The sequence below is a fragment of the Hylobates moloch genome, unplaced genomic scaffold (assembly GCF_009828535.3).
Source record: "Hylobates moloch isolate HMO894 unplaced genomic scaffold, HMol_V3 SCAFFOLD_10, whole genome shotgun sequence".
Lineage (NCBI taxonomy): Eukaryota > Metazoa > Chordata > Mammalia > Primates > Hylobatidae > Hylobates > Hylobates moloch.
The window spans coordinates 108,369,997-108,393,933 of NW_026652285.1; the positions used below are offsets into that span (position 1 = coordinate 108,369,997).

A 23,937-nucleotide genomic window follows, 5' to 3' on the forward strand; every position below is an offset into this window, starting at 1 on the left:
AAGCACCACACGCATTTTGGGTTGCGTGCTCCCATGGAGAGCCCAGGGCTCAGGGGCCTACCAAGCCTGGGACACGGACAGGTGGGAGGCTCCAATGGCCATCTGTGACCCAGCTTTGGTTCCCGCTGGGGCACGCCCCAGTGCCGGCACCCCCAGGACACAAGTGGCTGAAACCTCCTGTTTCTGCACAGTTTTTGCTTTAAAGGGCGCTCTAGCCTCTGGCTTGCCTCCTCTTGGCGAGGGGCGCCCACTGTTCCCGTGGAAGTCTCCGCACTCCTTCCCCGTGTGACTGACCTTCCCACCCAACCTCCTGCAGAGAAGGGCTCCCCCTGCGGCAATCAGCCACTACCTCCAGCCGCCTCCTGAAGAGCAGCCCATCCAGGGTCTGCTGCGTCTCCCAGGCCTCCAGCTCCGCCCGCTGCCGCAGGAGGGCCAACGCCCGCTTCTGCTGGTCCAGCTGCAGGGAGAACCCACAGCTCACGGTTCCTGCTGCCCCCAGCCAGGGAGGGTGGGCCCCTTCCTCAGGGGTCACCCCGAGGGATCCTGTGTCTGAGCAGGGCCCCTCCCTCCAGCCCACCGACTTTCTCTCCCTGCCAGGGGCTTCCCCATCAGCCCAGGAAGGCCAGGCGCCGTCTGTCTGTTCCTCCCACCTGCATGCTCCCCTCCCTCTCACCCGGCCACCTTGTTTCTAAATTCTATAGTCTGCGCATTAGAGCCTCTTCTGCTTGGCCTCTGGGAGACAGAGGCTGCTCCCGGCTCACCGCCTAGCAGAAGGGGACCCAGCTGTCATCAGCCTTGGGCAAACCTTCAGAGAATCCAGAAAGCTGGAGGTCTTCTGCTGGGTGCTGGGAAGGCGTCTCACACATGGGTCCTCCTGCTGACCTGTGGAACCATGGAGGGGGGCAGCTGAGTGGTCCAGGCCGCTCTCCCGGCCTCCCCTCGCTGCTGCCTTGGTGCACCATGGCATGACGGGTTAATACAGCCTCTCCACCTGCAGGGAAACTGAGGCACAGAGGCCAGGAGTGCAGGTGGCCTGAGTCCTGAGCCCAGCTGGCATCAACTCCATCAACAAGAGCCCCTGCCCTGCACGTCGAGGAAGGGCTGGGAGGGCTGCAGTCCCACAGAAGGACACGGAGACCCGCTGCACCTCCTCGTCCCCGCTAAGGCTGGCTCTGCCTGACCCTGGCCAGGACCAACTCCAGGACGGATGGCAGGAGTCTGTGGGGAGGGCGGAGGCCCAGGACATGGGCTTTGCCCCCAGACAGACTGGGTCTGTCATGCATTTGCCATGTGACCTTGAACAAATCACTTGTCAGTCAGAGCCCAGTGGGGACACACAGGTTCCTCCTTCCCTTGTGGGAGGGTCCAAGGAGATAGTTTGGTACAGGCTGGCTGTGCACTCAGCAGGTAGAAGCTGCTGCTGACGGTGTGGACAGGGTGGGTGGGTGAAGACGGGCTGCGTGTGAATGGGGTGGGTAGGTGCTGATGGGGTGGGTGGGTGCTCACAGGGTGGGAGGGTGCTGAGGGGGTGGGTGGGTGCAGACAGGGTGGGTGGGTGCTGAACGGGTGGGTGGGTGCTGAGGGGCAGGTGGGTGCTGAGGGGGTGGGTGGGTGCTGATGGGGTGGGTGCTGACGTAAGCACCTGGCACAAGTCCAGGGCTCTCCTTGGAATTTCTGGGATTGGTCCAGGGCATGGTATGAAAACCTCAACCTCAGGCCAGGCGCGGTGGCTCACGCTTGTAATCCCAGCACTTTGGGAGGCTGAGCTGGGCGGATCACGAGGTCAGGAGATCGAGACCACGGTGAAACCCCGTCTCTACTAAAAATACAAAAAAAATTAGCCAGGCGTGGTGGCGGGCGCCTGTAGTCCCAGCTACTCGGAGAGGCTGAGGCAGGAGAATGGCGTGAACCCGGGAGGCGGAGCTTGCAGTGAGCCGAGATCGCGCCACCGCACTCCAGCCTGGGCGACAGAGCGAGACTCCATCTCAAAAAAGAAAAAGAAAAAGAAAAAGAAAACCTCAGCCTCTTCCTTGGATAGTGAAGTCCCCAGTAGCAGCAGAGGGGGCTTCCCTTTCTCCTTGGTGGCCCCGAGTCCCAGCTCTGACTCTGAATGCCGTTGGAGCTCCTGGCCCCAGGGAGGCTGCCACCAGGAGGCGCTGCATGCAATGGGGTCTGCAGATGGTGGGGCCCCTGTGATGGCTTGCGGATGAGCGCCTTGGTCACTGTTGGCTGGTATATGGACGGAGCCAAGACCAGGATCACCACTCCGACTGCCCCAAGAGCGGCGGCTCCTCCAGTGGACTGCTCGCCTTCCTGGAACGGAGCAGCTCAGCCGTGAACCACAGCTAAGCCGGTTCCTGGGTATTTCCACAGCAGCAGAGGACACCCCAAAGCACCGAGACAGGGTGAGCAGCAGGGGGGCCTGGCCACCTGGCGTGCACTGAGCATTCGGGGTCACCCCAGTGGCCCCCATCTAACTGGTGATGATGGGAAGTGAAGACACTCTTACACTGCTTGGTTTGGGTTCAGGCGCCTGTTCTGAGCTGAAATTCCTTTTTTGCAAAGGGAAGAAACCATCCTTTGCTTTTGTTTCATGGCCCTGAGAGAGGCTGAAGCCAGAGAAGGGGCCCCAGCCGCACCAAACGCCCCTCCGCCTCTTGGGAGCCCCACAGTCCCATGGCCCCCACAGATCTCCCAGCTGTGGCCTGAGGAGGGAGTGTCCTGTTCATCACCAGCCATGTCAGCAACCAACAGATCAGGGGACGTGGGAGGACATGAGCTGTTTGTTCCTGAACTCTGAGCCGTGACCCAGGAGAAGGTGAGCGTCCGCGAGCTGGGCACGGCCCTGGTTGGACAGAGACTGCAGCAGTCACCCCAGTGAGTGCCCTGACTCCTCTAGCAATGGGTAAGGAGCCCCAAAAGTCTAGCTCCACGTGCCACCCCAAAGTCCCTGGTAGCCTGTGAGGATGCAATGGGACAGTTTGACAGATGTTGGCACATGGCAGCTGCGGTCACTGCTGGTGGTGATGATGTTAACTAGCTACGTTCTCAGTCACGTGGCTTGGGTCCCGGGGAGTCACAGCCTCAAACCAGAATGAGGCTGACAGGACCCCTGCCCTCAGTGGGTGCTGTGGAGTTTGAGAGCCAGGGCCCTCCTGTCCAACATGGCGGCTGGCAGCCACACCCACAGTTTACATTTAAACTTAAATTAACAGAAAATAAAACATAAAATGCCACTCTTCAGTCACATTGGCCACATTTCATGGCTTGACAGCCACATGTGGCTGGTGGCTACCATATCGTACAACTCAGAATCTGGAGCATTTCTCTCATTGCAGAAGGTTCTAGTGGACAGTGTGGTGTACATGTTTAAGTCCAGAAAGTTCCACTGGACAGAGCTAGTCTACATGTTTAAGTCTAGAAGCTTCCATTGGACAGTTCTGGTCTATGTGTTTAAATCTAGAAGGTTCCATTGGACAGCTCTGGTCTGTTTAAGTCTAGAAGTTTCCATTGGACAGAGCTAGTCTACATGTTTCAGTCTAGAAGGTTTCATTGGACAGCTCTGGTCTGGGTGTTTAAGTCTAGAAGGTTCCATTGGACAGCTCTGGTGTAAGTGTTTATGTCTAGAAGATTCTCTCGGACAGTGCTGCCTCCAGTCATAAAAGCTAGACCCAACAGACTCCTGTTGCCTGTCCCCTTGGGGCTACTGCACCTTCCACCCATAGGATGGTGAATGAGGTATAGGGGTAAAAACTGCCCCTTCAGGCTGCCCCTTCCAAGGAGGAGGCAGAGCCTGACTCTGACCTCACCCCCTTGGGAGATCCTGGCCAAGAGGTGGCTGTCCTGCAGCCATTGGAACTGTCTGACTCACAGCAGCCAGCCCCTGCCCATCCAGCCTTCAGGAAGGGCAGTCAGCAAATCCAGCAGTGGGAGAACAGAGCCCCATCCCAGCCCATCCCTGGGCACCCTGGGAAGCTTGCTGCACCTCCCTGGGCTGCACTTTCTGGGGAGAGGAAAGGTGGTGCTATGGTTTGAATGTTTGTCCCTCCTCATGTTGAAATACAAGGCAATTCAGCCACGAGGCAATTCAGCCATGAGGGTTCCACCCTCGTGAATGGATGAGTGCCATCATTGTGGGTGCAGGTTCATTATAAAAGGAAGAGTCCCACCCCCTCTCGTCCTCTCTCCTTCTCGCCCTCTCCCCCTCTCGCCCTCCTGCCTTCCTCTCTGTGTTGATGCAGCAAGAAGGCCCTTGCCAGACACCGGCATCTTGTTCTTGGACTTCCCAGACTCCAGAACTGTGAGCCAATACATTTCTGGTCATTATAAATCATCCAGTCTCTGGGATTCTGTTACGACAGCAAAACAACCAAGGCCAGAGGCCCACGGGGGCCTTCCTGGCTCTGAACCGCTCCCACCCCACCCCCCGGCACATGTGCTTTCTTTTTTTTTTTTTTTTTTTTTTGAGACGGAGTCTCGCTCTGTCACCCAGGCTGGAGTGCAGTGGCGCGATCTCGGCTCACTGCAAGCTCCACCTCCCGGGTTCACGCCATTCTCCTGCCTCAGCCTCTCCGAGTAGCTGGGACTACAGGCGCCCGCCACCATGCCCGGCTAATTTTTTGTATTTTTAGTAGAGACGGGGTTTCACCGTGGTCTCGATCTCCTGACCTCGTGATCCACCCGCCTCGGCCTCCCAAAGTGCTGGGATTACAAGCGTGAGCCACCGTGCCCGGCCTGGCACATGCGCTTTCTGCCTCTTCCTGTTGAATTCTCCCCTTGGCACTCATGCCTCAGATCCCACACACTGTGTATCCTCACTTGCTCATCTTCTTACTGCCCACTTTCCCTGAAACACAGGCACTGTAAGGGCCGGGGCCCGCTCTCTCAGTGCCAGGCAGGCAGTGATGCTCAGAGGGTGTGTGTGGAAGGAAGGGGCAGGTGCATACCAGGGCTGCAGAGGCTCCCACACCCTGGAGACTGGGAGAGTCTCCCAGGGGAGGGGCCGGGGTGGGGAAGACGCAGACCCTTCCTCCCTCAGAGGCCTCCAAGTGTGAGCCCGACAGGCCCTCCCCTCCACACACACACACACACACACACACACACACACACACAAGCAAGCATGCACACGCACACAGGACCCTCTCTGCTGGTCCACAGAGAACAGCTTCCCTGAAGCTGCCAGGTGTGGCTCCAGGGCCCTGGGAGGACGCTGTCAGTTGGGGAGGACTTGATGAGCCCGCCTCCCACCCCTGCAGCCGGGAAGCAGCCTCCAGGAGGGCTCCAGCCCAAGGCTTTGAACCCAGCCCGTGGGCATCCACAGCCCAGGACTGGAACCCTCCTCTTCCCCCTGGCACTGGCCCTGGAGCAGGAATGCCTGGGGCTCCGCCCACTCCCCCAGGTCTTCCTCAGGCCTCCCCGCTGCCAGCCGAGGAGGGTGCAGGTTGTACCTGGGGCTGCTCTGGGGTGGTTGTCCAGGGGTAGGGGTTGGATGGGGGCCCCCATTCACTCAGAATGCACCCTCCCACCATCTCTCCCCCAGCCAGACATGAACGTGTTTTACTCCGATGCTCAAAACCTGTTCTTTTGAAGAAAATCAACGGACAACGATGAAGCAACAAATGGGGGTCCCCCACCTTCTGAGTCCACACTCAGTTCCCATGGCTGCACCAGCCCCTCCAGCTGCCCTGCCAAGCCCCCCAGCCAGGAGGGTCCCACAGCGCAGCCCACGCCAGCACAAGGCCCTCAAGCCCAGGGCTTCAGCAGCTGCTGGGTCCCTTGGGCACCAGGCAGTGGGCACTGCTCGTTGGAAACCCAGGATTAAAACACTCAGTAGCAGAAGAAAAAGTCGAATCCGGGCTGATGGGACTGTAAGGGAGCGTCCTAGGAGGTGGGCTGAGCACAGCGGCACGGGGCACGGCTGTCATGAAATAAGCACGTGGGTCTCATCCACCCGGCGCCCATCACCGCAGGTGTGGCAAGCACAGAGCACGCAGAGGGTCCCGAAAGCCTCCAAAAGCTTTAATAACGAGGCGTGGATGCTCTCCACGTGGAAAAGGATTGCTCTACCCCGCAGGGCCAAGCTCCAGTGCTAGGCAGTGGAAGGGGTTCTCGGCGGATGCCCCCGGCCACCCGACCAGCCAGCCCGGGGCCTGTCCGCAGGGTCGCCCTTACCACAGCTCCGGGGGCTCCAGGGTGCCACAGAGTCTGCCCCTCCGGCCAACGGTGTCTCCTCCAGTCGCAGGGAGCCCCAGATAGGGTGCAGCGTGGCTGGGCCCACATGTGAGCTGGAAGACACAGGCACACGTGTGGTAGGGCCAGGCCTGTGGGAGACAGGAGGCAGGGAGATCCGGGCCACAGCCCCTCGTTGAGCAGGAACCTGCACTCCCGTGGCCTGGAGCAGCTCTCAGACCCCCAACAGTGTGCCCAGGGTGGGACCCAAGGGCCAAAAGCCTGGCGGGGGAAGGGCCTGAGGCCTGGGAGCCAGGAAGCAGGGGTGAGTGGGAGGCAGGGGTGAGCGGGAGGCAGGGGTGAGTGGGTGGGGCCTGAGCATGTGTCCCAGCGTGGTGGCATGAGCGGAGGTGAGGCCACCAGCCCACATCTGGGAAGCGCTGGTGCCAAACCTGGCTGCTCAGAGCTCTGCACTCAGACCCCAGGGGGGACAGGGGTGTGCACGGTCAGCTTCCGTGGCCACCGTCGGTCCCCAGGGCCAAGATCAGAGTCTCCCCAGCCAGCGTGGTCATCGGGACCATCTCTGCCTTCTACTAAGGGCACTGCCTACCAGGCCCAGAGCAGAACGGGGTCACACATCAGCTGTAACCCTCACCCCACTGCTCAAGGGTGGCACTGGAGACTGCAGGGCAACCTATCTGGGGAACACCCAGGCTGTGACCATGAAGGCAGGCACGGCTGGATCCACACACCTGCCCCCACTCAGGCTGGCCAGCACACAAGGCTGACAGAGCCAGGAGCCAGGTGTGGCTGCTGGCCTTTCTCCCGGAGGTGGCCAAGTGGTGAGGGAGAGCTGCCAGGCACGGGCAGGCAGCACTACTGGGATGAGGGGTCCTTGGGGTGCACAGAGAGATGGGTTTGTGGGTGGGGCATGTGCTGAGCCTGCATCTGGGGCATGTGGGCGGGGCATGTGCTGAGCCTGCATCTGGGACGTGTGCTGAGCCTGCATCTGGGGTGTACGCTGAGCCTGCATCTGTGAGCATGGCTCGCCTCACTTCGCATTTCTCATCAGGGCCTCCATCTGTGCTTCCTGGTACGCAGTGACCCAGAACCCACTGGAGTGGCTGAAGATGCTGCCCACACCTGTGGCCCAGGGGTTGTCGGGCAGGGGGTAGACACGCCCTCCCTCAGCAGCCCGCAGGGCCCACAGGTGTTTGTCTCACACCTGCTGTGGGCAGGGGCTGTGCAGGGTCCGGTGATGGCGGTGACCCACCTCCCAACCCCCACCCACATTCCGGGTGCTGCAGGGGAGCTGGACGTGTGCTCAGGCCGTGAGGGGCTGCACGGCACCTGGGAGCACAGGCCTGGAGAAGTGTTCTGGAACCCAGGCTGAGTGGCTAGAAGAAGCCCCAGTGCCTCCACCACTGAGTGCCAGGTTCCCATGGGACAGAGGGGACGGACCCACCCCAACTCAGAAATCAGTCTGACGCTGGGCACAGTGGCTCACGCCTGTAATCCCAGCACTTCGGGAGGCTGAGGTGGGCAGATCACAAGGTCAGGAGTTCGAGACCAGCCTGGCCAATATGGTGAAACCCCGTCTCTATTAAAAATACAAAAATTAGCTGGGCATGGTGGCGGGTGCCTGTAATCCCAGCTGCAGGGGAGGTTGAGGTGGGAGAATTGCTTGAACTTGGGAGGCGGAGGCTGCAGCTAGCTGAGATCAAGCCATTGCACTCCAGCCTGGGTGACAGAGCAAGATTCCATCTCAAAAATAAAAACAAAACAAAACAAAAAAGAAACGAGTCTGAGAGGTGGCCGGGATCTGGGGCACCTGAGAGGCTCAGCATGGGAAACGCACCAGGTGGCAGCAGGTGGAACCAGCAGAGGCTACGTGCGCTGGCCCTGAAGCTCCAGCCCCTCAAGTGGTGAGTGGCAACAGACGGGCCAGGCCCCTTTCCTGGCTGCCCGAGCAGGGGCGGAAGCCTTGGGAGGACGCAGCTCGCCTCTGAGCCTCTCCCTAATCCCTGCTCTCCACCAACCCGGGTCCCTCCGGGCCACGGTTCATGAATATGATTCTGCCTCCTGCTGTCTCTCCACTGCCTCGGCAGGGATGTGGGGGTGGAGGGCACAGCCCAGTGCCTGGCCCTGATGGGAATGTCTGGGTGCCATCACCACAGGGAGCCCGGGCCGCCCCTCTGCCCCTCTGCCTGGACCCAGGCTGGGCCAGGAACGCTGAGACTTCAGCCTGGGTCTGGCCCTGGGGGCAGATCTAGCTGGTCCCCTGGGAGCCCGGGGCACTGAAATTAACCTCTTCAAAAATTCTCACCGCCTCCACCTCCCACCCCTTCTCAAGGGCTGGGTGGAAGTTGTCCGGGGCATTGCAGGCAACCGAGGCGAGGTCTGGCCTGATGCTGCCCTCTTCTGGTCACAATGGCTCAGTTCCACGGGCTGGACTGGGCCCGGGCAGCGGGTGGGGTTGGGAGTGAGATGGGGCACAACTCAAAGGCCCCTGGCGCAGGCACCAAGCCCGCCATCCCCTGAGGGCAAGGGGGGGGCTTCAGGAGAGGAAGCTGGTGGGGTTTCCTAGGAAGGATGGGCAGGGGAGACCTCAGGCCAGGAAATGTCCCAAAAGGAGGGGAGGGAGGGGCGGGGAAAGGAGGGAAGGTTGGGCTTGGGGAGGGGCACCCCCTTCCCCCACACGTGGACTCTGAGCAACAGCCTCTCTGCTGCGGTGCCCACTGCCACCCTAGGGCTACACATAGCGTCTGCCCTCATGCCCTCGGCCACCCAGCAGAAGACAGCTTGGTGGAGGTGGGTGGCATGACCCAGGCCCTGGCGTCCGGGGAGCCAACGTCTAGGTGTCCCTGGTGGACCTGGCCACGCGTTGAGGATACACAGAGCCCTTCCTGAGAGACGGCTGCTGGCCTGGCCTCCTGCCTGCCCCGCCCGTGGTGCTGAGCTTTCGAGCCTGGGTTCCAGGGCTGCCTGGGAAGCAGCTGCTCAGGTCAGGCCGGGATCCCTCACCCAGGGTGCTTCCGTCAAGGACGGAGGGGTGAGAGTGGCCAGGAGTGGCCCCAAGAACGCCTGGCAGTATGCGGTGTGCAGGGAGCCGTGGGGACCAGGAGGGCACTGCTGGCCAGGAGGGCCACAGGGATCCCGGCCCACCCCAGCAAGAGCGAGAGGCCGGCTGGGCAGATGGTGGGCTCAGAGGAAGATTTTTGGTGGGGGGCAGGTGTGGAGGGGGCTTTTTCAGGAGAGGAGATCCAAACGTGTTCACAAATCCCCAGGAGGGACTCGAGGCCACAGCTGCTGCTGAGGCTTAGGTGCTCGGGAGGGAGCTGCCGCCTCGTGCACTGCAACCTCTGTCACGAGCATCTAACTCAGTTTCCACCTGCAAAGCCCCCATGGACCGAACCTGCTGGGCTCTGCTCCAGTCTGGGGCTTACTGGGGCTGCAGGCGCTGGGGTAGGGCAGATGCTCCCCCGGGAGGAGGGAGTTGGGGCTGAGAGGGGCCTGGGGGTGCAGGGCAGGCGCAGTGTCCCTGGGAAGGGGCTTCAGATGTACCTGTGTGACATGGACCCAGAGGAGGCCGCAGCCTGTGCTGGGGATGGGAGCCAGAAGGCGTGTGAGGCTCTGTGGACGGGCGGCCCTGAGAGCTCAGGTGGGGTCGCCGGGCCCGGATGGCAAGGAGCACCCGAGTCACTGTCCCTGCACTCAGTCTGGAGCAGCAGGCGAGAGGGAGCTGCACCAATGGCGTCCCCGAGGCCCGCAGCCAGTTCAGGGGGCATTTGTGGGGGGAGTGTCTGACGCGGGGCTTCCCTGCCCCGGCCAGCGTCCGAGCCAGCACCACCTGCTCCGGGTCCCTGGCCGCAGCCACTGGACCAGCATGACGGGGACACATGGGGGTGAAGTGAGAGGCAGTCCCTGAGCGTGGGTGGGCGGGCGGGCAGGTGGGCTTACCTCCCCGAAGAGGGGCTGAGGGCCTGGAAGGGGGCCACGCCTCTCTGCAGCCTTTTGTCCAGTTTCACGTCCACGTGTCCCTCCTCTGGGGAACCTTGGGGAAGAGGGCACCTGGCTTCACTCCCTGGTCAGCTGGGAGCACGGGATGGGAGACTCAAGCCATCGCAGCAGGAGAGGAGCCTGAGCCACACCTGGCAGGGGTGGGGGTGGGGGAGCCTCCCTGGCCCTCAGGCCCCTCTGCTGGAGGAATGGCAGGGAGGCAGCAGGGAAGGAGCCACGGGAGCAGCCTCACCCTTCCTCTGGCCAGAGAACAAGACAGGAGCAACAGCTGCTGCGGGTGCCACGTGCCACACAGGAGAGCTCACACATCCCACAGGGAAGAGCCCACACACACCACAGGCCACTCGGGAAAGCCCACGTACACCATGCTGCTCAGAGCCCCTGGACTGTTGTCCTCCTAGCCCCCTTTCCAGGAAGGAAACCAAGGCTCAGAGAGAAAATGGGGTCCCCATTCCTCCCAGCCCACAGGACCCCCTGGCCACCCAGCAGTCACCGTGGCCCGGGTGCCGGCCTACCTCGGGGCTTGCTCTCGCGGCGGGCCCTCGGGCTCACGCTCTGCTGTTGCTCCCAGCTGGGGCCCCACGGCAGTGTCTCGCCATCCAGGAAGTAGGTGGGGGGACGGGGCTGGGGCTGCACGCTCACCCATTCCCCAGGCGCCCCTCTGCCCCCGTTGGGCCCCAAGGCTCCGGGGCAGGCTGGGGCAGCGGGCGTGGGGGTGGCGAGCGTGGGGGCAGCAGGTAGGGTGTGGGGGCGCGAGCACAGCAGGCCCACAGCTGGGTCCCTGACAGTGTCCGGCGCTTCAGCACCCTGCAGCTTGGCGGTGAGGCTATCGACCCGCTGCTTGAGGACTTTGGCTGTGGCCTCTAGCGCCTGCAGCCGCGCCTGCTTATCCTGGAGGTGCCGGGAGCTGGAAGTGCCCAGGTGCTCAGCCTCCTTCGGGTCCAGGTCGATGCACAGTCCCCGGGGTAGGTAGCGGGTGGTCAGGTCCTGGAGCTCCAGGGATCCCAGAGAGGGTGAGGCTGACAGCAGCACGGGGGCATCCCGGCCATCTTGGGGGCCCCCCATCCCTGGGGGCTCTAGGGTCTCAGCATGGTTCCAGGCTCTGTTCAAACACAGGCAGAAGCTGCAGGGAGAGAGACGCGGACAGATCAGCTCAGGCCCGGTCGCCCCAGCAAGGCACGGAAAGCACGGGTGTTTTGCGGGGGTGAGCATCACAGCAGCGTCTGTGACCGACCCAGTGTCTGTCCGCAGGGACTGAGCACCACAGCAGCGTCTGTGACCGACCCAGTGTCTGTCCGCAGGGACTGAGCACCACAGCAGCGTCTGTGACCGACCCAGTGTCTGTCCGCAGGGACCACGGAAGCGGTGATGGTATCCACACAACAGACCACACAGCTGCCACAAAGAACAGGGCCAGGCGTGAGCGAGGGGACAGAGGCACTGCCGGTGGAGCGTAAAACAGTGCTGCCGCGGTGAGAGGCAGTTTGGTCAAACATAGAACAACCACGGGTCTGGCAAGTCTGCCTCTGGCCATGCACCCAGAAGAGCTGAAGTCAGAGTCTCAAAGACGTCACCCATGTTCACAGCAGCCTTATTCACAACAGCCAAAAGGTGGAAACCACCCAGTGTCCATCGAGATGAACGGAGAAGCAAAATGAGGTCCACCGACACAGTGGAATAGTATTCAGCCCTGAAAAGGAAGGACGTTCCGACGCAGGCTACAACATCACCCTCGGTAGAATAAGTCAGCCACAAAATGAAACTGGCCCAACGGTCCCCTGGAACTCACATTCGTGGTTTCTTTTGAATAAACATAGAAATGAGCCCGGCCGGTCTTAACACGTGAAAAAGTTTCATTTGTCTTACCTGAGTTCCTTTCTCAGGAAACCTACCATCAGGCCTCCCACACGGAACCAAGGAGCTGAAACGCAGCAGATCACCACACCTGGACAATGAGACGCCAGACTCCTCGTTCATCACGCTCGCTTCCTTACCCTTCCCTAGTTCCCGTTTCCTGCACAGAGCTGCATTCCTTCCCTGATACGCAAGACCCCAACTTTAGTCAGTCAGGGAGTTGGATTTGAGACTAAGCCCCCATCTTCTCGGCTGCGGCACCCAATTAAAGCCTCTTCCCTGGCAATACTCATTGTCTCCGCAGTTGGCCTTCTGTGTGGCAAGCAGCAGGACTGAGACCAAACCCCTGGTGTTTCAGTAACAAAAAGGACAAACATGGTGCATTCCTGCTCACATGAGGGCCCTGGGACAGGCATATCCATAGAGACAGGAAGTAGAATGGTGGCTGCCAAGGGCTGGGGAGGAGATGGAGAGTTAGTGTTTTATGGGGACAGAGTGTCGGTTTGGGAAGATGAAGAGTTCTGGAGAAAAGAGAGACAGGGTCTCACTATGTTGTCCAGGCCGGTCTCAAACTCCTGGCCTCAAGCAATCCTCCCACCTCAGCCTCCCAAAGTGCTGGGATTACAGGGGGGAGCCACCGTGCCCGGCTACAATTTTTTAGGTGGGGAAAAAAAAAAAAGACAAGGACATGATGAAGTGAGATGAGGCCCTGCAGCTGCCCGAGACGACAAGTCCCAGCTACTCGGGAGGCTGTCGAGCAAACGGAGCCCGACTGTGGCCAGTGGGGGAGGGGCTGCCCTTGGGGAGGGGGTGACACAGCGGGGCCAGCATGGGACGCTCACCCAGCGGCATACTCAGGACTTGTGTCCTTGTCTTGCTGGACATTGACAGATGCAGCCCCTGGGCTGCCCTGTGACCCAGACTCTCCCGGGAAGGAATCCCAAAACGAGCGCCTTCAAGACAAAATGGAGCCAAAAGGAGCCAGAGGGAGGGGTCGGGTCCTGCAGAGAGGGGTGGGAGCTGAGCTCCCAGGGGCCATCCTGAAGCCCCCAACACCAGCTGCCAAAGATACGCCAGGGGCAGCCCTGAGGGAGTCGAGGGTGGGACGCTCCTGGTGGGTGGGAGCCCCCTCCCTGGCCTCTGAGCCAGCTCCCCCTACCCGCTGGAACCCAGGGCATGCAGGAGGCCTGGCCGTGAGCTCCTCACAGGTGCCTAGCGTGAGGCCAGGCCAGAGTGTTTGCCACTGGCCTGAAGCTGAGGCCTTCCACAGCCCTTCCTGGGCGAGACCCAGGTTCGACTCCCCCAAGCAAAGTGGAGGGAGGTCTTCAGACCCCACGCGTGTGATTCACGATGCCCCTGGGGGAGGGGCCTCCAGAAATTAAAATACACGGTAGTCAAAGCAAAACAGAAACACAGAAAAGAACCGAAAAGTAAGCGCTGTGAGGAAGTGGGGAGATGGGGACCCTCGCGCTGGCCGGGGGATGGGAACCAGGGCGGCTGCTGTGCAGAACAGGGTGCAAGTCCCCGAGAAAGCTGCACACAGAGGTGCACGTGCCCATGCAATTCACTCCCAGGCGTGCACCCAAGAGAAACAGCTCAAGGGCCAAAGCAGGTGCGAGCACCCGTTCACGGCAGCGGCAGGTGGAGCCCAGGCATCCGTCGGCCACGAGGTTGTGAAGAAAAGGTCACCTGCCCACAGCTGGGCATTATTCAGCCAGAGACTCAATGAAGTTCTGACTCAAGCTGCAACATGGATGAGCCTAGAAAACGTTATCCTCGGTGAGAGAAGCCAGACCCATACGTGGTGATCCCATTTAGATAAAATGTCAAGAATAGGCAAATCCGGGCGGGGCACGGTGGCTCACTCCTGTAATCCCAGCACTTTGGGAGGCCGAAGCAGGTGGATCACCTGAGGTTGGGAGTTTGAGACTAGCCTGGCCAATGTGGTGAAACCCCGTCACTACTAAAAATACAAAAAATTAGCTGGGTGTGGTGGCAGGTGCCTGTAATCCCAGCTACTCAGGAGGCTGAGGCAGGAGAATCACTTGAACCTGGGAGGTGGAGGTTGCAGTGAACCAAGATTGTGCCATTGCACTCCAGCCTGGGCGACAGAGCAAAAAAAAAAACAAAGACCAATCCTCAAAGAGACCCTTAAAGGAGGCCTGGAGGTGAATGTTCTGGAACTCAGTGGAAGTGGTGGTTGCACGGCACACGGTGAAGGTGCTCAATGCCACGGAACGTGCACTTTAACGTGGTGGATTTAAGTTTGATGCGACTCTCGCCTCCATGAGAACAAGCACAGTGGTGACTGCCTCCTCCAAGCCGCTAGGTGGCACTGTGGGCGAGCAGGGCACAGCCTGCCCCACCTGAGGAGCCTCTGAGTCATGAGGCAATGTCACGAGGGCCCCAGAACGCACCCAGAACTGTTCTTGGCCCCCCACCCCCCCGCCAGGCCCCGCCCGGCACGTGCAGCACCCGCACTTTCACACCCACCTGCCTGGGGCTTCCTGGCCCCCCAGCACCATGCCAGAGGTCACTTTGCTCCACTCCAGCACTGGGGACTCCAGGCTCCCAGAGGCTTCCAGGCCCTAAAGTAGAGGGCAAATGCCATCCGAGCCCCCCGCTCGGGAAGTCCACACGCCCCATTCGCTCAGCCTCAGAGCTAGGCCCTGACCTCCCTTGGGGGTCTCAGGCTGCTTCCCCAGAGCCTTGCAGGAATCAGGGTCCCAGTTCAGGGGCTGTGAGAGGCAAAGGGGTCCCTCCGGAGCCCCGTTGCACCCAGGGGCAAAGGCGCCCAGGTCTGACCCTGCACCTCACCAGGGCCTCCCCCAGGGAGGCATCCACAGAAGCGCTGGCTTCCTACAGGCAGTGGCAGCGACGCCACGAAGTCCCCAGCCCCCAGCTGCAGCCCTCACCTAGCCACTCCCTGGAGGACACCAGGGGGCTGGAGGCAGCACCTGAGCGCCCAAGCCTCGGGCCCATGGCTGAGCTGAGTCCCCCCAACCCACCCCCGGCACGTACCCCGGACTGTGCAGAACTGGGGACAAAGGTCACGATGCCAGGGGTGGTCCGGGAGACCACGGGGACGGCCCTGCCGAGGACGGCCTCCCTCTGCTGCCGGTAGACCTCCTGCAGCCTCCGGCTCCTCAGCTCCCGTGTACGCAGGGCCGAGGCCTTCTCCTCCAGGGCCTGCCGCCGCCGGGCCCGCGCCTTCTGGCGTATGAACTCGCGCAAGGACTCGGAGCTGTGCGAGGGCCCCAGGAGCCCCCGGGGCCTGGGGCAGGGCCGCAGCGCGTCCTTCTCCTTCCCAAGTGGGTTCTGAGGGAAGCTCCCGGTGGGCCTTGGCAGGACATGCTTGGCAGCCGAGGCAGGGGGGCTGATGCCTCTGCCCTGGCCTTGGGGGCCGGCCCTCTGCACGCCGGAGCTGCTCCAGGGCCGCTGGGCTGGAGGACTGGGCCTTTCCAGAGGGTTCCACAGTCTGGGGCCAGGGGCCTCCCAGTCTTCACAGGCAGTCCAGGCCCTTCGTGGACAGGGCTGTGTGGCTGCAGCACTCCAGGGCTGCTGGGGGAAGGGGCTCCGCTTTTCAGGGGGGCTGTCAGGCCTCTGGGAGGAGGGGCCCTGTCTTTGGGCCCCCGAGGCCCTCTGCGGACTGCAGGCCTGCCCAGCCAACGCACTCCAGGGCCGCTGGGAGAAGTGGCCCAACCTCTCATGGGGACTCTCCGGCCTCTGGAAGGAGCGGTCCTGTCCTTGGGCCCCCCAGGCCCTCTGTGGACAGGACTCCCGTCCAGTGGAGGAGCTCCAGGGCTCCCAGGCGTGGAAACTCCTGGCCCTCTCTGAAGAGGAATGCTTCCTCTCTGTCATGGCGCAGGAACCCTTAGAGAAGGAGCTCTGGGCACTGGGGTCCCTGCAGCGGCCCCTCCCTGCCACGTCCTGCAGCCTCCGCTTTGACGGCCCGAGCTCTTGCCCTCCCTTGCGGGCCTGGGACAGCTCCAGCCCAGCCTGGATTTGCTGGCGCAGGTCTTGTAGGATGGCCATGGCCATCTGGATGGTCGCCGGCTGGTCGAAGGAAGGCAGGCTGGGTGTGTTCCCAGACACCTGCTGGTCACTGTGGGCGGAGGTGGCACCGGGCAACCGGGCACAGACCGGTGAGCACTCGGCAGCTACGACTTTCTCGCTGTCTCCTGCAAAGACAGGAGCGTCAGGGGTGAGGAGGGGAGCGGAGGGGAGAGCAAAGCCAGCTCCTCCATCCGGGCTGGTGGCAAAGAGCGTGGGGGCGGCAAGGAGGCCCTCGGGCCCCTGCTGGGCAGAAGCCCTCTGAGGGTGGGCACCACGCCTGTGTGATGAGCCGCCACTCTGCGCACGGTAGCCAAGCACAGGTGGAGGGTGCCTGTGTCTGGGGAGCCCCTGCCGGCTCCCATCCTGCCTTCCTGCCAGGAGACAGCCTCGGCAGCATGCCTGCCCCGGGAACTGGCGATGGAGCCTCCCAGGGACAGAAACCCTTTCCTTACGCTTTGAAAACACTTATTGCCCAAAGTCCCCAGTTGAATGGGTGGCAAGTTTGGAGGGTGTTTGCAGGCTGCTGTGAGAGGTGCCAACACCTCCTCCTTCTAGGCGGCCTGGAACCTGGGTGTCTCCTCCTCTGCGCCCGCCCCCAGATGCCACAGCAGAGCAGGACAGATTCCATGGCAGAGGCACAGGTACCTGAGTCCACGGTGAGAGCCGGGTCTCTTGAGGGATCCTTGCTATGGTGCCTGCGGAGGACAGGAGGGGGCCCCAGCAGCGACCTCACCAGAGCTTGTCCCTTTCTCCAGGCGTAAACACCAACCAGCTCCGAATCTTAAACAGAGAAAACATACACACAGCCGGGCGCCCCGTGGCCCTCTGGGCACTGGCCCGGACGGGGAGGTTGGTGGCTCTGCACAGCCCCAGGAGGCCACTTCAACACTCCCAGAGGGCACGGAGGGCATATCCCTCACGTCCAGGCCCCTGTTGGGCAGAGCAGGACCCTCAGCCTGCACGGGGCAAGGCCGAGTCTCAGGGTGGCCATGGGCAAGTGGCTTCCCTGACTCTCAGAGCCCTCTTCAGGAAAGCGTGGACAACAGGACCTGCCCCACAGCGCTGCGGGTGAAGCTGTCAGCACAGGCCGGGCACACAGCCCATGCAAAAGAAACGCCGAGCAGCAGCAGCAGCTGGAGTGACAACCGCGAGCCAGCAGCCCCACCCTCCGCTCCGCACTGCACATCGGGCTCCACGCAGCATGGGAGGTCCTGTCACCGCTGGCCACGTGCACCCAGCCGCAGGAGATTAACCTGCTTTTAAGCCAGCAGAGCCAGCAGTCACACGAGCGAGCAGCGGTGAAGGCTCCCAGGCTGGCAGGACAGGGAGTCCCGGGCATCGCGGCAGCAAACAGCCCCACGTCCCGAGTACAAACCAGCCTTTGCACGCAAACGGCATCACGCAGTGAGCAGCGCTCATCCGGGTGGCACTTCACAGCCCAGCTCACGGCCACCAATGCCAACACCGGCCCCGCCAGCCCTATGGGCCCAGCCGCGAGGGCCCTGGCAAAGGCCGGAAGCAGGGCCAGCCCTGGGCTCACAGGCTCACAGTCACATGCTCACACACACTGTCACACACATGCTCACACACACGCTCCCACACACATGCTCACACACTGTCACACATATGCCCACACACACGCTCCCACACACATGCTCACAACTCCCTCACGTGCTCACAGGCTCACACACGCACTCCAATGCTGACAGGCACTCGCACGCTCACACTCATGCTCACACACTGTCACACGCATGCCTTCGCACGTGCTGTCACACACACTCACACATTCACATGCTCACTCATGCATTCACACATGCACACACACTTGCACACACTGACACGTGCTCACGCACGGTCTCATCCTCTCACACACTTTCACACAGACACACATGCTCTCACATTCACACACACTACCACACACTCATGTTCTCACACACATTCACAGTCTCATATGCTGACTCACACGCTCACACACAACCACACACACTCATACACTCATATACACACTCATGTGCTCTCTCACACACTCACTCTCACATGCTTATACGCCCTCACATGCTCTCACACACACACACGTAGACACACGCCCTCACGTGCTCTCACACACTCACATGCTCGTATACACACGCCCTCATGTGCTCTCACACACACATTCACTCACACGCTCGTATACACACACCCTCATGTGCTCTCACACACTCATATACACATGCCCTCATGTGCTCTCACACACACACACTCATATACACACACCCTCACGTGCTCTCACACACTCACACACTCGTATACACACGCCCTCACGTGCTCTCACACACACATTCACTCACACACACTGCTTATTCCACCTGGCTCTGCAGGGCCAACACCATACATGCCATGGGTCCCTGGCCCCTACGTCCCTTCCTTAGGCCCAGCCCAGGGCGGTTCCACTCCGTGGCCTGGGGTCAAGACCACTGTGGAGACTCAGCCAGGGCTCGCCCTGGCCCCCATGAAGGGGGACTTTCTGCCAAATGAGAGTGCCTTGGGCAGGGACCATCCAGAGACCTGAGCACCCAGGGTCAGGCTCCTGGACTGAGTCAGGGACTTCCCTAGCACCACCAGACACGGCACCCTCCTCACACTGCCCCGACCCCTGGCCATCAGTCACAGGCCTGAAGCTACCTCTCCAGGAAGGTGAATGGGCTACACGGTCGCACCCACCAGGCCATGCCCTCCCAAAGCCACGTCCCCAAGGACAGGCTTCCCACGGCCACGGCCTCTCCAGGACAGGACCCCAGGCCATGCCCCACACCCACTTTAGGGCAGGACCCCTTAAGGCCATACACTGTCTAGGACAGCACCCCAAGGTAGAGGAAGGTTTAGGGTGTGGTCTCAGGAGTCTCAGACCTGGGTTTAAGTCTGGCTCTGCCACTCACCAGCCATGGGCCTCAGGCAAGTGATTCACTTATCCATGCCTTAGTTTCCGCATCTGTAAAATGGGGTGCATATCTCACAGCACCTCCCATAGGGCCACAAGAATGAAAGGGCAGTCACGATCATTGCAGGAGTTAGGCCTGGAAGGGGGTCAGGATTCCACTGGCTCAGGGTGGTGTCAAAGGCCGGCGTTGAGGCCAGCGTGACCCAACTGGCCACAGCTGGGTTTCGGGGGGGACCCAGCATGGAGGGGAGCCCCGGTGAGGTTTCTCCATCCTAGTCCCTACAGCTGCTCTCCCTCGCTGGGGTGCTGGGCCAGGGACCCGCCTGGGGAGGGGCTGCCCGCCTGCCCGCCCGGCCCCTCCATCGCTGGCCGCTCACTTCCCCATTAGCCCGCCAGAGGGTCCCGCTCGATAAATGCCTCCTGATGGGCACATTTTTCCTTCCGCTGAGCAGTTTAATGGCAATTAATTATTTTACGAGAGGATTTTTAATCTGTGGAAATGCATGAAGTCCCCAAGTGCCCTGTCAAAGTTCCGGGGCCGACCTCATCTATGATAAAAAATGCAAAGTGAGGCGATATAATCTGAAATTAAATATCGGGCTTCATTTTCCTTTGGTCCGGATGGATGAATATTTTAGAACTATCGTGATTTAATTTTTTGTTAACTACAGCAAATTTCTAATTCATCCAATTCCCAAGTCCTGTGGCTCTGACCTCTGAACCAAAACTCATCTCTCCTTAGCCCAGCTGTGACTTCGTCACTGACAGAAACTAATGGTCAACACTGTCAGAGTGACACGGTGCTTACGATGATGAATGCGGCCGGTGGCATGCCCTCTGACCCAGTGTCAGGCAGAAAGGAGGTCATTTTTCAACTGAGCCATTAAAATAAAACAAACCAAAGACCTGGGGGAACGAGGGGGTGATCACACAGAAAATTGTTATATTGTACGCATGTTTCCACGGCCTTCCGGAACCTTCTTGGTGCCCGGGTCCCTCGATCGCCTTGGCCCCGCGGCCCCGCTGAGCTCCCACTTCACCCGCGCGTCCTCCCTGGGTGTGGGCACAGAGGCATTTACTGTCGGCTGGAAGCTGCTGCTCTGCCTAAGAGCAGAGGGGCCGGTGACTGATGACACGGGACAGACGCTCAGGCACCTGGGCACGGACAGAGCGCACGCCACGCAGTGCCCCTCCCCGCAGCCCCAGGGCTGTGATTGCACGCAGTGTGGAGAAACTGAGGCATGGAGCATCACGGGAGTGGCCGGCGAGCTGGCACTGCTCACCCTTAGAGTGAGGGTCCCACAAAGCCAATCTCAGCCTAGTAGGTGGCGTTCACTCCACCTGGGGGCGCTTGCTGGTGTCTCCAAAACCCCGTGGTTCGGTGGCCCCAGAATCCACGCCTGGAGGGTGGCCTTGACAAGCTGCCCAGGCGTGGCCCCAGGTGCACACAGCTGGGCTCCCAGGTTAGGAGCACCGGCCTCGGGCTGGACGGGTGGGAGACTCTCCCTCTGTGTGGCCCCAGGCAGGCTGTGGAAACTCTGTGAACCTCGGCTCCTCATCTACAAAATGGGAGCAAGACTGCCAACCCTCTGCGGGGAACCAGGAGACTGCAGTGAGCCCACAGAGTGCGGGCACTGGCCACTCCCCTGACCTCGAAGACGCCCCAGAAGGAAGGCCCGGAGGGACTCTGCCTGCCACCCACTCGCTCAAGGGCAGGGGCCACTGTCGGGTTCTCCCTGCAAGCTCTGAAACGCATGCCCAGGCTGGGCCACTGGGTCTCTGCAGGGCACTGACACCTCTGCCCGGTCCTCGGCGGGGAGATGCCTGGATCAGACCCCTGGGATCCACCCACAGGATTACCTGACTGGACTCTCCGGGAAACACTCGTGAAATTAATGTAACGCAAGCCCATGGCTGACTCACACACCCCATGTGCCTGCGCGAAGTCGCCAAGCTACTGCAGGGAGTGAGGTCTGCAGAAGACTCTTCCACCCCCCAAGTGTGCAGGTGGAAGGAGATGCCCTGGGCTTGCTCATTAAATGTGACCGTGTGACAAAGAAAGCAAGCACGGCTCCCTCAGCCAAGCGTTCCCTGAGCTGCCCACAGCACATGCACCCATGCCAGTATCTGTTACTGCTCTGAAGAGCTGTGAGCTGCAGGTGACATGAGCTGCAGGTGGCGTGAGCTGTGGGTGGCGTAGGCTGTGGGTGCCGTGAGTTGGGGGCGCCATGGGCTGTGGGTGCTGTGAGCTGCGGGTGCCCTGAGCTGCGGGTGCCATGGGGTGTGGGTGCCGTGAGCTGCGGGTGCCATGGGGTGTGGGTGCCCTGAGCTGTGGGTGCCCTGAGCTGCGGGTGCCATGGGGTGTGGGTGCCCTGAGCTGTGGGTGCCAAGAGCTGCGGGTGGTGTGAGCTGTGGGTACCGTGAGCTGCCAGTGCATGCTACAGTGTGCTTGAACAGCTCTGTTTTCTTAGACCCGCCTAGTCTCCGGGTGTTGAGAGGACAATAGTGCCTGGTGTTTTGTGGACTTTCACTTTGTCTCAAGGGACACGCCCCTGCCCGGACAGGAACCACCTGCTGCTCCAGTGGTGGCCAAGGTCACCAGTTGCCTGGGACACTAGCCCTGACACTCCAGCCGGGCCTGCCGAACCCAGGTGCCCTGCACAACCCTGTGCACATGGCAGTCCGGCTGGCCAGCCCCAGCCCCAGAAATGAAAGCCATGTGCCTACCTAGTGTGCCAGGATCATAGGCACCTAGTGTGCCAGGGCCCCAAAATAGCAAACCTTACCTTCGTCTTTGTCTTTGGCCACTCTTCTAGGGGAGGGCGACTTGGGGGTCTTCTCTCTTCTGCAAGAACTGCTCTTGACCCTTTTGGGTTTTTCCCTTCGAACTTCAGTGAGGAAGAGAAAGGAAGGAGAGAGGGTGAGCAGTAAAATGACACGCAGGTCCCCCACGTGGCAAGCACAGTTCCTAGAGCCATAAACATTGCCAGTCCTGCTCCCTGGTTGGCGAGAGCCAGGGTGGGCAGCTAACGCTGGGGACAGGGCACAGTCTGTCACGTCCCCTGCAGAGCTCTGCCTGGGGACTGCCGCTGGGGACTCCTCCTTAGAGAGGCAGGCATACCTATTCAAATACCCTCCTGAGTGTCTGGCTGCCTCCCCTCTAGGCCCAGAGGTCCTGAGGACAGGAACCAGTTTCTCATCTCTGAATCCAGCACCCAGCTGGGGGCCCGGGCCATGGGCACTCAGGACTGTTTGCTGACTGAATGAATGACGGGCCAGGCCCCAAGTGAAGGCACAGAGCGGCAGCAGCCGGACTGAACATCTGTGGGACCAGGGCCAGGAGGAGCGAGGGCAAGACCTGGGGGGGCCTTGGCACTGCGGGGTGGACCCCTCTGCTGATGGGGAGGAGATGGAGAGCCCGAGGGGGCGGGGTTTGTTCAAAGTCCCGCAGTGAGTGCAGCGGCCACCGAGAGGGCCCGGCTTCGGAGGCTGGCTGGTCATCTTTCCCTGCCTCTGGCTTCCTTTAGTCTCTGCACAGCTGGGGTGGGGGCATATCTGGGAAGCCGCCATGCGAGAACCTGCCTTGTCCCCATGGGTGGGGACCCACAGAAGAGGACCCTGGCCCAAAGGCGTCTGGGCCTCCAAATGCCACTCGGTCCAGGCTGGGTCTGTCCCTTGGTTTTCCAGGCCCCAACTCTGCTGGCAGGAGGAGCCTCAAGAGCCAGGTCCTCTGCAAGGGACACAGACTGTGATCCCACTCTATGTGGTCCCCAGAGTCACTAGGGCCATAGAGACAGGAAGTAGGAAGGTAGGTGCCAGGGGCTGGGGGAGGGGGGTGGAGAGTAAGTGGGGGCAGAGCTTCAGTTTGGGAAGATGGAAAGTTCTAGAGACGGAGGCTGGCAACGGCTGCACAGTGCTATGAATGCGCTTAGTGCCACTGAACTGGGCACTTAAAAAAAGGCCTCCTCCATGCCTGCTTCTGGAGAGTTCTCAAACCCGGAGCATGAAAACGAGGCTGCCAGGAGCCGGTGACTGATAGGATGGGGTGGCTGAGGTCCCTGAGTGACCCATTGCTGGACCCTGAACTTGACCTGGGGCAGGGGCAGAGGCAGGGAGAGTGGTCATCAAGCTGATGCCATTGGAGTCCCCCTGGAAGGCGGAGGAGGGAGGAACAAAGTGGCGCTGACCACGGGGCTCAGGCAGAACTGGATCTGGACGGACAGGATTTCCCCGGCAACTGTGCTCTCCGAGGGGCCAGCCCTGGACCCCACCCACATCTGCACTGGCTCACACACCACATGGGAGGGACACACCCAAATGCGTGCCTGTGCCTGCTGCCCAACCAGACCTCATGGAGAAACCACCAACCTGGACCCACCCAGCCGGCACTGCCCCACTGGGATGGCAACAATTGTCCCCACGAAAATGCACGTGAGTCCCCGTGCTGAGCCCGAAACGCCTCTGCTCCCAAGCTCCCCATCCTTCTTTCTGGGCCTCAGGAATCTTGCCGGCGTCTGCCTGTCTCTGGACTCGAGAGAGCCTCCTGCATCCATTGTGCCCCAGCAGCAGAGTGAGCCTGCCCAAGCCCAGCTCACGGCCATTCCCCGCCTAGACCTTAATGGCTCCCATTGCCCGGGATGAAGGCCACATCCTCCAGCCCCTAGCAGCAGCTCCTGCCCCCTCCATCCTACTCCTCCCATTTGTCGAGCAAATAAGTGAGCAAAAACCTGATGGGGCCCTTGGCCCCGGCCCCTTCCTCACGAGCCTGGGGGCCCACCAACGGTTCAGCGTCTCCCCATCTGTGGGCTGTGGGGGCAGTCCCTCCCACCTACAAGATGGAAAAGCGATCCCAGGGGCTGGCAGGGACCTGGAGGGCCCCAGACCCACTCCCTGTGGCTGACATGCAGCCACACAGAAAACTC

At 61.2% G+C, this 23,937-nt stretch overlaps 1 protein-coding gene across 10 annotated transcripts in view; it reads right to left on the reverse strand.

Annotated features, from left to right (window-relative positions):
* Nucleotides 1-23,937, reverse strand: part of CCDC187 (coiled-coil domain containing 187) — a 50,427-nt gene that overhangs the window by 23,471 nt on the left and 3,019 nt on the right. For 8 of the 10 annotated variants that reach the window (XM_058445858.1, XM_058445853.1, XM_058445852.1 and 5 more), the window contains exons 4-12: nt 21,802-21,903; nt 16,744-16,878; nt 15,064-16,223; nt 14,536-14,630; nt 10,704-11,311; nt 10,129-10,222; nt 6,172-6,320; nt 806-882; nt 350-457 (exon numbers count right to left, since the gene is read on the reverse strand). In XM_058445858.1, the coding sequence (XP_058301841.1) occupies nt 350-457; nt 806-882; nt 6,172-6,320; nt 10,129-10,222; nt 10,704-11,311; nt 14,536-14,630; nt 15,064-16,223; nt 16,744-16,878; nt 21,802-21,903 (2,528 nt within the window). The remainder of the gene's footprint in view (nt 1-349; nt 458-805; nt 883-6,171; nt 6,321-10,128; nt 10,223-10,703; nt 11,312-14,535; nt 14,631-15,063; nt 16,224-16,743; nt 16,879-21,801; nt 21,904-23,937) is intronic. The other 2 variants (XM_058445855.1, XM_058445857.1) reach the window with 1 other exon arrangement.